This window comes from Protopterus annectens, chromosome 10.part0, assembly GCF_019279795.1.
Source record: "Protopterus annectens isolate FY-2018-M chromosome 10.part0, PAN1.0, whole genome shotgun sequence".
NCBI classification, from domain to species: domain Eukaryota; kingdom Metazoa; phylum Chordata; order Ceratodontiformes; family Protopteridae; genus Protopterus; species Protopterus annectens.
In genome coordinates this window covers 1,659,617,942-1,659,631,470 of record NC_056744.1, presented here as the reverse complement: position 1 = coordinate 1,659,631,470, position 13,529 = coordinate 1,659,617,942, and the positions used below count along the sequence as shown (strand labels likewise).

The 13,529-nt window shown below is 35.6% G+C and overlaps 1 protein-coding gene across 1 annotated transcript in view; it reads right to left on the bottom strand.

Moving 5' to 3' along the window:
* LOC122814388 (neurotrophin receptor-interacting factor 2-like) overlaps positions 1 to 13,529 on the bottom strand; it is a 272,710-nt gene that overhangs the window by 237,671 nt on the left and 21,510 nt on the right. The window contains exons 2-3 of the mRNA XM_044086972.1: positions 12,646 to 12,984; positions 3,602 to 3,940 (exon numbers count right to left, since the gene is read on the bottom strand). Of these exons, the coding sequence (XP_043942907.1) occupies positions 3,602 to 3,940; positions 12,646 to 12,984 (678 nt within the window). The remainder of the gene's footprint in view (positions 1 to 3,601; positions 3,941 to 12,645; positions 12,985 to 13,529) is intronic.

The following is a 13,529-nucleotide window of genomic DNA, read 5'->3' as shown; positions in this document are numbered from 1 at the left end:
TCACACAAATCCCATTATATGTCAATGGCATGGGAATTCACAGTTACTTCCTTATGTCTGGCGTGAGACATACAAAGCATTATGGGGAAAGAGAAAGAACTGAGGGAAAACAAGATCACGTTGATGCATCAAGCCCCATTGGTAGCCATGTTGTGGAAAATGGGTAAAATTATCAATAAAGCCCTTACAGCGACTCTGAGCTGTTAAAATAGATCAGGAAACAAAGATAGAGTGAAAATAAAGATTTTTTTTTTGTTCTAGAGTGGAGCTTTCCTTTAAAACAATGAGTATTAATATTATCAACCCACACTAGTGACTTTAATATTACAAATGGCTTGTTTCAATAAGACCAAAGTTTTTAGATAGAGTTGATGAAGGTTTATAGTATTACTGTATGGTAACTGGAAAGCTAGGTTAGATGTGAATTTGGAAAGGTCATCTAAGCCTAGTAGATATGCATATCATGAAAAACATCATGAACATTCAATTGTATAATTATTTAATTATGCCATTGAATGTAGTAATGTATTTATAGAGTAATTGATATCATAATATTTGTATTCCATGTAAGATTTCATAGGCAGGTACTGAATATCCAGTATCAATCGGATAATCAGTTCCGGTTGTTGTGCTGCTTTTTTGTGTTTTTAGTAAGATACTAATTAGATTGGGATTGAGTGTGTTTTTTTTCTTGTTAAAAAAATCATGAAAATATATCAGGTTGCTGCAATTTTATTTAAATGCAAGACGTATCAACAGATGGATGTCGTGTGTAGGTTCCCTTAAAGAAATATGCAAACAAACCACAAAGTTGCATTATATTCTCAAAATTATTTTTGTTATGACAAATTTAAGGACAATGTCTGTTGTGGAATCATTTGGCAGCTACTTTAGCTGGAAGCAAGACAAAAATTAAAAAAAAATATCCAACTGGTTTAAATGAGATGAATTTTGTCACAATATAAATGTGGCAATACATAACTACCAATTGGATAATACTGATGCAGCAACCTCTTTCAGATACAAATGGTATGAAATTTAAAGTGCCCATTGATTGTCATACGGAGGATACTAAAGCATTAGAAAATGTCTTATGATTAAACTTCTAGAGCAGCATATGGTGTTTGTCACAATTGTTTGCAATTAAATTATGAAAAATACATTCCCATCAGGCAGAAGAAAACACAGAAGTAACAATGATGTAAAGCAGAGACACTTTCTGGCATAAATGAATAATGTTTGAAGAAGGCTTCTAATATGATAAATGTAGGTAAAATATTAGCCTTGCAATGCCAGGTTATACCATAGAGGTGACTTTAAAATGATATAATTCACAAGGTGTGTTAGACAATGATCAAAGGCTATCCATAACACAGTGATACATTTTAAATCAATACATAATAAGAAACTATCTCAGGATACCTGTGGGCCTCAATCAGTCGATCCCCTCCAAGGCAGTAAAGAGATTATTAAATTACTGAAGAATGAATACAGGCCCAGGCAGCTTTATTGCTAAATTCTATTCAGCATTTATTGGCAAAATTGTTCCTTACTTGTATCAATTAATGTAACATTTATCTACTGCATGGAGAAAATGCTACAAATAATGGATTTCGATAAGGTAGTATTGGCCTGTACAAATGATAATGATTGAATGAAATCAGTATATTCCCAATCTAAATCAATAATGAACACTGTCTATCAAATAATAGTGAAGACGCTTAAGAAAAAAGGGAGGCCTTGGCATAATGATTAAGGCCTTTAGCTCGCAGATACAGGGTATGGAGCTTGATTCTAACCACTGATCATTGGCCAACCTTGTAACAGGTAAATACTATGTTCTTAGTCTGCAAGACAATCAAACTAAAATGCTTTAACAGCTATAACATACAATGACAATATTTTTTCAAACTGGGTTAGGCCTACTGAGATCAACAGATTATGCTAATAAAGGCTTGCATGATATTCATTATACAGAACAGCGGTGAAATAATAATAGCAATACTGATATAATTAAACCTGATGCATATAAAAGTCTTTGCTCACTTATACAGGAGCTTCTTCTGCTAAGTTTTTGGAGTATTATTCTTTGACCTACTCCTTAATTACTGCAATCCATCCTTTCTGCAGTGAAACAAACTCATATTAAAAAAGAACACTGTCTCAGAAAAGTTTAAAATCATGACAGGTGTTAGTTAACTATGCCTACTATCAGCAACAAATGTATTTGCTGCCAACTCTTTATTCTACAGAAGTATGTACAGGTAATCAATGCCTTAATGATGATGATAAAGTAATTACGAGGAGTGTGATATTAAAAAAGAACACTTTTTTGCTAATGCATTTAGCATAGTTGTAAAAATAATTATTCATGACAAATCGGAAATAATACAATGCCTTGCCCATCTACAAGTGACCTGTAATAACAGAAAAGCCATTCCAATATTTCATACTTAAGTTTTTATGTTTAATATACTAGTCTGCATACCATCAGATTTTATTAGATTAATTTAATACATTCCTTGATAAAAATGAATATAAACTTAACATATTAATTAGGAGATGCATTTATTATTGAGAAGAGTGAATATAGTTTAGATGATTATGTTGCCTTGATCATATTGACTATAAAATGTAAAACCTCCACAATATATGGAATAATCAAATGAAATTTGTTATTAACAAATTTCTAAAGGGTGACAGTTACCCAGAGGATTCCATGGGCAGTGTCCATTTCCCCTTTCTCCCAAGGAGGTTTTATCCATGCTAGATACTGAAAGCTACAAAACTGTAGCCTTTATAAATACAGAAAAATTAGCAATACCTAGTTAAACCAATTTATAAAGGTATTAAAAACGTTACTTCAGACACAGATTATCTGGTTACTACTTTAAAGTTCAAGGATGTACCTTAATTAAATATTACTTTTCATATATCAAGTCAATTTTATGTTTATTAACTATATGCAAACATTCAATGGAAACATACAATAACACCTTTTCTCTGCACGTAGATGTATCATTCCACAGCTTCCCCAAATAATTTTGGCTGAACTCTGAGCGTGATACTCCTAGAGGGGAGCTTATTCTTACTTTGGTTCATAAAACACAGGAAGTCTTTACAATTGCTAACAATGGTAAGGATACATATAAAACAGAGAACCACACCTGCACAAAGGAATTTCAAATGTATCCCTACTGTATCAACTTTACCATAGTGCGCTATTTGACCAAATTAGAAATTCTCCAAGCAAGATCCCTCCAGTCCGCACGCCTAACAAAGCTACTTGTTTTTTTCTCACTGATGATTTATTATTGATTGAAAAATGCTGTGTATTGTTGCATCACTAAAGAATGACTAAAAAATCCAGTGTAGAACTGCATCAATGATTTCCATCTATTTTTAGATTTTTCTTTTTTTATGTTTTTGTACTAATCTACTGGAGCTGATCTCTTTAAACCTTTATTGAGAATGGCCTCTGACTGGCCAACAAACTCAAGAAATAATTAAAACAAAACTCAATAATGCATCTTTTTTTCAGATGTCACATTAGTCCACTTTCTAAAACAAGAGTAAAAGCAGAAATAAAAAGTATGCTTACTGTCAGCAAACCCACAGGTTCTGGTCGTCTGATCTCCATGTTGCTGTGACTAATGTTCTTAATGGCCACAGCATCATTTTCAACAGATGTAACATTTTCTTCCATTATTTTCAGGCTGTCCTCTTCTTTAATCTTGTCCTCCAAGTTGCCATTGGAGTCCGTCACAAGGTAAGTAACGATCTCTTGTTTAATGCAATTGAGATTTCCTTCCATCCACTTTAGAGTATTTACTTTGTTATTCTTCAGTTGCTGGATGAGTTGTTGTTCCTTGTCTAGGAGAAACTGGTGCAATTCTGTAAATTGATGTTTAATGTATTTTTCCAAATTAAAAATATCTTCCTAAGAAACATAAGAATAAAGCAAAATAAGTAAAACAAATAGCTCTACACTGCAGCTTAACTTGTATTCATGCATTTCCCTTAAATAAATAAAATGAACAAATGGCAGCCCATCCATTACAGGGGAAAGTCATCCATCTGCAACACTGGTGATAAGGAGATGGACTATACTCATACCTCTCAACTTTCTACTACAAGAAGTCTGGACAAAGCCAGAAATAATGAGGACAAAGACCCACAATCAGGTTCAGATTTTAAATATTGCTCTTATAAAACAAAGGTTTGCATTAGCATGCACTTTCTGTGGGATTTGAAATCTAAACTTCAAATGTCTGTCATTTAGTGACTTCATTACTCACTAATTTGTCATAAAACTGCAAATTTGAGGGGAAACAGATCAATAATATGAGGATACATTTTGGAACTTCTGTGAAATTCTGAACAGATGAGAGGCATGCTAGGCTCAGAATGAGGGTCAACCATCTAAAATGTTCTCCTTTCTGGAGGAAAGGTAGTGGGGAACATATCAGCAACAAAGATGCCCCCAAAACATATACCAAGAGTCGCTTTAGACTGATGGATGCTGCATATTTACGTATGTGAAGTCTGAAAGGGAGGCATAGGTGCTTAGTGGCCACCGTTTCATACAAATATGGGCTACAGAATAACAGATCTGTGATAATCCAACATCCATATGGATTGAAAAACAGAGTTGATACAAAATGCTTCTTGTATTTGTAAGACTGAGGAGCAAACAGATGATACAGAACTTCTCTATAGGTGTATGGGTCATGTGTGTGTGTGTGTGTGTGTGTGTGTGTGTGTGTGTGTGTGTGTGTGTGTGTGTGTGCATGTAAATACTGGAGATGGTGAAAGTATAGTTGTGTAATTTGCATTAACCAACATCTGTAAATATTCAAAATCTTCACTGCTGCAGTAGCCTATGGTATGTATCCTACCAAGAATACAACTGGCAGGCTTCCAAAATGTTTCATCCCCCTCCTACAATATCACTTTGGCTGATTATATAGCGCTCCAAAAAGGACTTAGAAATAGCCAGAGTAACTAAACATCTTCAGGACTTTTCTTGACCTCCTAAAGAAAAATGGGTAAGTCCTCCTGAGCAACCATTAAAAAATATATGTTTTATATATATATATATATATATATATATATATATATATATATATATATATATATATACATACACACACACACACACACACACACACACACACACACACACTGTTTTTAGTTTTCAAACTTTAAAGTTCGATATTACATTGTTCGAACTTTTGTAAGTTCAACGATGTAATATAGACCTTTTTATGCATACACTGGCACAGAATTTACTGACCCATCACTTTGCTATTTTATTTTCCACAACTCTTACTTCAATTATGCTCCCAGAATGCTGCTGGGTGACTTAACTCATTCTCTCCAGTACAGCTCTTTTGTGTGTGTACTGTTAACTCCCTAGGGGTGTGGCTTGAGCATTTATCACCTTACATTTCAAGCAAATATTCATATCTTTGGAACTATAAAAGTGTAACTAGAAAACTGATAAAATGGAAAACTATGTAGGATAAATTAAATCTTAACATTAGTGGCATACATTCAGTTCAATGCTTTAAACTAGATTTTATAAGCCCAAATAATAGCAGTGAATATTAATTTTGTAATTTTCTATAAACAGCTTATGATATCTCAGTAACCATTCAAGGAAGACACAATACTGTCAGCTGGATTTTCTTCATATAGCTGTGAGCTTTCAAAGGAGGTTATGTAGTTCTGTCTGTGTTATGTAGGATCATAGGAGGTTACTAGGCTAATGACCCTAGGGTCCATACAAGCCTAGCCAAGTTTTACCCTTATTTCCACAATCAGCACCTATCACCTCTGTCCAAGAGGGACATATGTGAAACCCCTGGGGTGAATGCACAGTTACCCATCCAATCATCCAGACGGCGTATAAAGAGGACCAATGAGGTGCTCTGCTTAACATGACGTGGGGGTATGTTCCAAAGGTGTGGTAACCTCTGGGAGACAAATCTGTCCCTTCAGCAGGTCCTATTAATGTCACATAACAGGTTAAGGACATTAGAGTAAGTAACCAGTTTACCCTTTGACTTATGGATATGCAGCATTTCCAACAAAGCAGGGTCAAAGACTACCTCCTGTGCAAGGCAGAGATCACCTCTGAGCAGTCTGCATGAAACAGAATAAAGTGACAGTGATTTCAGACAATCCTTATAGGATGGATGCTGAAGACCTTGAATTTTCTTTGTGAGGAACCTTTGTGGTTTCTCTAATTGCTGCAGGTGCTTAGAAAGGTACATACCAAAAGGTGCATTGTACTCAATTATTAGCTTGATGAGGGAAGAGTACAGGGAGGTTATAACCTTTTTTTTCTGGAGGCAATACCCTTACTTATGAGGTATGCAATATAGCATCCCCTTCTTAGTGCTTGTAAGGTTGCTGTCAACCGTGACCCAGGTCTCTCACCACTGAGAGCATACGTAGGATGTTATTATTGATGTGGTAGTTAGCAGGAATATCACTCTTACTGAAAGGGATGATAAGCTCAGTGCAAAAGACTGCATCAAGTCTATGAATTTGGCACCAGTCATTTGTTTGTGCAAGACTATCTTGTAGGATGTTGACATCATTTGGAGATTCAATGAACACTCGCAGTTTGCAGCCATCAGCAAACTTTGTCAGCCACAGACCTTTTGTTTTAGTTGCACTTTGGAGAAATAGATTCCAAACAGTAGAGGTCCCAGGACTAATTCCTGCAGAACAGCACTGGTTACAAGTCTGCTGTTGGAGGTGGATTCCCCTATTTTGACTATATGGGTTATATCAGTGAGCCAGTTAATGACCCATCTAATGATATACCGGTTGATACCTAACTGGGTGAGTTTGTCAGTTATGCCTGAGTGGAGGATATTGTCAAAAGCCTTTGCTAAGTCTATGTAAGCTGTATGCACAGATTTCCCCTCATGGTGACTGTCTCGAAGAAGTCCACCAGGTTTAACAGGCATGATCCTGAATGCTGAGATATTTAGAGAAATATAAAAATGAATACAATTCAAATAAACAGTATACAAATAATATTCAATATCTCTTTAGCTTCATCAGACAGAGGTCAAACATCAATACAGTTGTGTTTGCCATCATGTACTGTATGATTTAAGATGAAATCTTCTGATACCTTTTATGCATGGTTTTGGAAATGTTAATGCAAATATGAACAAGCAATATTTGACGCCTAGAGCATTCAGTAGGAGGTAAACTCAAAATTTCCTGAGGTGCACTCAGCTGTAATGAGTTAAACGATGGAAAGAATCAAGGCAGTTGTTAAATGTTTGTACTCTAAGTCATTATATAATAATTTTGGTACTGATAAATCAGCTGGATTATCAATAGTGATTAAAAACACGTGACTGTTAATGTTTATTATGGATTAAAGGAAAACTCCACCCTATAACTACAAAAATCTTTTTTTCACTCTCTTTGTTTTCTAACCTATTTTAACACTTCAAAGTTGCCCTAAGTGCTTTATTTGTAATTTTAGCAGGTTTTCTACAACATGACTTTCAACGGGCTTGATGTATCAACATAATCTTATTCTCCCTCATCCTTTTCTCTTTCCCATAATGCTTTGTATAAATCATGCCAGACATAAGGAAGTAACTGTGAATTCCCATGCCACTGACATATAATGGGATTTGTGAGAGTCAAGTGTTGTCTTCTTTACTATCTGTAAAAGGACTGCTTCTTTTCTTTTCTAATCATCCTCATGTATGCTTGGCTCAAACCTTGTTTTACACTATTCTTCAAAGTTATCCAGCTACAGCCAGAAAATTATCTAAATTGCATTTCAAGAGGAGTTCATAGGTAGGTACTAGGCTATAGGCCCCTAGGGCATAATTAAGCCTAGCCAAAATGTTTTGGCTTGCACCTCCCATGTAATTTAGTTACCTGTGCCTCTGTTGAGCAGGGCCACAGAAGTGATTCCCGGGGTGAATTTCCTGTTCCCCGTCCACTCATCAAGATTCTTCTTGAAGAACGCTAAAGAGGAGCTCTGCCTCACATATATGGGGACCTTATTCCAGAGCAGGGGGAGTCTCTGGGACACGAATCTGTCCCTCCAACAAGTCCTGTTTATTGTTGAGGTCAGGTTAAGGTCCATAGAGCGTGTAACTCGGGTAGATTGGGTTTTCCTTAGGTGGAGCATTTCCAGCAATTTGGGGCTTGACATAGCATTGTATGTCAGGCAGAGATCACCTCTGAGGAGCCGGTATGCAACAGAGTACAGCTGAAGTTTTTTTTAGCCTGGTGGCATAGAGCATCTGTTTTAGGCCCATTATCCTCTTGGTGAGGTATTTTTAAGGCCTCTCCAGTTGTTGCAGGTGTCTAGTAAGGTACATCCCAAATGGAGCATTGCACTCAATAGTGGGTCTAATGAGTGATGAGTAGAGGAGGACAATAACTTCCTTTTTTCTATATGCAAACCCCTTTGTGATAAGGTGGGCCATGTAGAAGGATTTTCTAACCACCTTAGTGATGTAGTTATCGAAGGAGAGGTTACTATCCACCTGGGTCCCTAGGTCTCTTATCACACTCTCTTTGTTAAGTGTGCTGCCACCTATGTGGTAATTCATAGGTACTTGGTTTTCCTCAAAGGGGATGACAATGCACTTTTCGGCATTTAGCTTGAGACCATGATTTTGGCACCATGTATCTGTTTCAGTGAGACACTTTTGAAGGATACCTATATCAATAGGAGTCTCGATTATGGCACCCAGTTTGCAGTCATCTGCGAACTTTGTTAACCATAGTCCCCCTGTGTTTGCTTGTACCTCTGAGAAGTAGATATCGAACAGGAACGTTCCCAAGCCTGAGCCCTGGGGTACTCCACTTGTCACAGGTTTGGAGTCTGACCCAGCATTTCCTATTTTCACTGTATGGGTTCTGTCCATGAGCCAGTTGGCAACCCATCTTGTAATGTAGGGGGTTTATATTTAGGTTAGTGATTTTGTCTTTAATTCCCGAGTGGGGAATGATATCAAAGGCTTTCACAAGGTCAGTTGACAGTCCCCCCCAACCACACTACTGCAGAGGTGTTAAAACTGTCACTGCACTGACACACCATTGCAGAATCAATTCCTCTTGGACTACAAAAGAAAACCCTGAAACAAAGCCCTGCAATTTAGTTGCTTTTCTGGCTGTACCTGGATAAGTATAGAGTAAAACAAGGTCTGAGCCAAACATAAAAGAGAATAATTAGCGACAGAAAGGCAGCAGTCCTTTTACAGAAGGTAAAGAAGATAACAGTGACTCACACAAATCCCATTATATGTCAATGGCATGGGAATTCACAGTTACTTCCTTATGTCTGGCGTGAGACATACAAAGCATTATGGGGAAAGAGAAAGAACTGAGGGAAAACAAGATCACGTTGATGCATCAAGCCCCATTGGTAGCCATGTTGTGGAAAATGGGTAAAATTATCAATAAAGCCCTTACAGCGACTTTGAGCTGTTAAAATAGATCAGGAAACAAAGATAGAGTGAAAATAAAGATTTTTTTTTAGTTCTAGAGTGGAGCTTTCCTTTAAAACAATGAGTATTAATATTATCAACCCACACTAGTGACTTTAATATTACAAATGGCTTGTTTCAATAAGACCAAAGTTTTTAGATAGAGTTGATGAAGGTTTATAGTATTACTGTATGGTAACTAGAAAGCTAGGTTAGATGTGAATTTGGAAAGGTCATCTAAGCCTAGTAGACATGCATATCATGAAAAACATGTCAGGTTGCTGCAATTTTTATTTAAATGCAAGACGTATCAACAGATGGATGTCGAGTGTAGGTTCCCTTAAAGAAATATGCAAACAAACCACAAAGTTGCATTATATTCTCAAAATTATTTTTGAGATGACAAATTTAAGGACAATGTCTGTTGTGGAATCATTTGGCAGCTACTTTAGCTGGAAGCAAGACAAAAATTAAAAAAAATATCCAACTGGTTTAAATGAGATGAATTTTGTCACAATATAAATGTGGCAATACATAACTACCAACTGGATAATACTGATGCAGCAACCTCTTTCAGATACAAATGGTATGAAATTTAAAGTGCCCATTGATTGTCATACGGAGGATACTACAGCATTAGAAAATGTCTTATGATTAAACTTCTAGAAAAGCATATGGTGTTTGTCACAATTGTTTGCAATTAAATTATGAAAAATACATTCCCATCAGGCAGAAGAAAACACAGAAGTAACAATGATGTAAAGCAGAGACACTTTCTGGCATGAATGAATAATGTTTGAAGAAGGCTTCTAATATGATAAATGTAGGTAAAATATTAGCCTTGCAATGCCAGGTTATACCATAGAGAGGTGACTTTAAAATGATATAATTCACAAGGTGTGTTAGACAATGATCAAAGGCTATCCATAACACAGTGATACATTTTAAATCAATACATAATAAGAAACTATCTCAGGATACCTGTGGGCCTCAATCAGTCGATCCCCTCCAAGGCAGTAAAGAGTTTATTAAATTACTGAAGAATGAATACAGGCCCAGGCAGCTTTATTGCTAAATTCTATTCAGCATTTATTGGCAAAATTGTTCCTTACTTGTATCAATTAATGTAACATTTATCTACTGCATGGAGAAAATGCTACAAATAATGGATTTCGATAAGGTAGTATTGGCCTGTACAAATGATAATGATTGAATGAAATCAGTATATTCCCAATCTAAATCAATACTGAACACTGTCTATCAAATAATAGTGAAGACGCTTAAGAAAAAAGGGAGGCCTTGGCATAATGATTAAGGCCTTTAGCTCGCAGATACAGGGTATGGAGCTTGATTCTAACCACTGATCATTGGCCAACCTTGTAACAGGTAAATACTACGTTCTTAGTCTGCAAGACAATCAAACTAAAATGCTTTAACAGCTATAACATACAATGACAATATTTTTTCAAACTGGGTTAGGCCTACTGAGATCAACAGATTATGCTAATAAAGGCTTGCATGATATTCATTATACAGAACAGCGGTGAAATAATAATAGCAATACTGATATAATTAAACCTGATGCATATAAAAGTCTTTGCTCACTTATACAGGAGCTTCTTCTGCTAAGTTTTTGGAGTATTATTCTTTGACCTACTCCTTAATTACTGCAATCCATCCTTTCTGCAGTGAAACAAACTCATATTAAAAAAGAACACTGTCTCAGAAAAGTTTAAAATCATGACAGGTGTTAGTTAACTATGCCTACTATCAGCAACAAATGTATTTGCTGCCAACTCTTTATTCTACAGAAGTATGTACAGGTAATCAATGCCTTAATGATGATGATAAAGTAATTACGAGGAGTGTGATATTAAAAAAGAACACTTTTTTGCTAATGCATTTAGCATAGTTGTAAAAATAATTATTCATGACAAATCAGAAATAATACAATGCCTTGCCCATCTACAAGTGACCTGTAATAACAGAAAAGCCATTCCAATATTTCATACTTAAGTTTTTAGGTTTAATATACTAGTCTGCATACCATCAGATTTTATTAGATTCATTTAATACATTCCTTGATAAAAATGAATATAAACTTAACATATTAATTAGGAGATGCATTTATTATTGAGAAGAGTGAATATAGTTTAGATGATTATGTTGCCTTGATCATATTGACTATAAAATGTAAAACCTCCACAATATATGGAATAATCAAATGAAATTTGTTATTAACAAATTTCTAAAGGGTGACAGTTACCCAGAGGATTCCATGGGCAGTGTCCATTTCCCCTTTCTCCCAAGGAGGTTTTATCCATGCTAGATACTGAAAGCTACAAAACTGTAGCCTTTATAAATACAGAAAAATTAGCAATACCTAGTTAAACCAATTTATAAAGGTATTAAAATCGTTACTTCAGACACAGATTATCTGGTTACTACTTTAAAGTTCAAGGATGTACCTTAATTAAATATTACTTTTCATATATCAAGTCAATTTTATGTTTATTAACTATATGCAAACATTCAATGGAAACATACAATAACACCTTTTCTCTGCACGTAGATGTATCATTCCACAGCTTCCCCAAATAATTTTGGCTGAACTCTGAGCGTGATACTCCTAGAGGGGAGCTTATTCTTACTTTGGTTCATAAAACACAGGAAGTCTTTACAATTGCTAACAATGGTAAGGATACATATAAAACAGAGAACCACACCTGCACAAAGGAATTTCAAATGTATCCCTACTGTATCAACTTTACCATAGTGCGCTATTTGACCAAATTAGAAATTCTCTAAGCAAGATCCCTCCAGTCCGCACGCCTAACAAAGCTACTTGTTTTTTTCTCACTGATGATTTATTATTGATTGAAAAATGCTGTGTATTGTTGCATCACTAAAGAATGACTAAAAAATCCAGTGTAGAACTGCATCAATGATTTCCATCTATTTTTAGATTTTTCTTTTTTTATGTTTTTGTACTAATCTACTGGAGCTGATCTCTTTAAACCTTTATTGAGAATGGCCTCTGACTGGCCAACAAACTCAAGAAATAATTAAAACAAAACTCAATAATGCATCTTTTTTTCAGATGTCACATTAGTCCACTTTCTAAAACAAGAGTAAAAGCAGAAATAAAAAGGATGCTTACTGTCAGCAAACCCACAGGTTCTGGTCGTCTGATCTCCATGTTGCTGTGACTAATGTTCTTAATGGCCACAGCATCATTTTCAACAGATGTAACATTTTCTTCCATTATTTTCAGGCTGTCCTCTTCTTTAATCTTGTCCTCCAAGTTGCCATTGGAGTCCGTCACAAGGTAAGTAACGATCTCTTGTTTAATGCAATTGAGATTTCCTTCCATCCACTTTAGAGTATTTACTTTGTTATTCTTCAGTTGCTGGATGAGTTGTTGTTCCTTGTCTAGGAGAAACTGGTGCAATTCTGTAAATTGATGTTTAATGTATTTTTCCAAATTAAAAATATCTTCCTAAGAAACATAAGAATAAAGCAAAATAAGTAAAACAAATAGCTCTACACTGCAGCTTAACTTGTATTCATGCATTTCCCTTAAATAAATAAAATGAACAAATGGCAGCCCATCCATTACAGGGGAAAGTCATCCATCTGCAACACTGGTGATAAGGAGATGGACTATACTCATACCTCTCAACTTTCTACTACAAGAAGTCTGGACAAAGCCAGAAATAATGAGGTCAAAGACCCACAATCAGGTTCAGATTTTAAATATTGCTCTTATAAAAACAAAGGTTTGCATTAGCAGGCACTTTCTGTAGGATATGAAATCTAAACTTCAAATGTCTGTCATTTAGTGACTTCATTACTCACTAATTTGTCATAAAACTGCAAATTTGAGGGGAAACAGATCAATAATATGAGGATACATTTTGGAACTTCTGTGAAATTCTGAACAGATGAGAGGCATGCTAGGCTCAGAATGAGGGTCAACCATCTAAAATGTTCTCCTTTCTGGAGGAAAGGTAGTGGGGAACGTATCAGCAACAAAGATGCCCC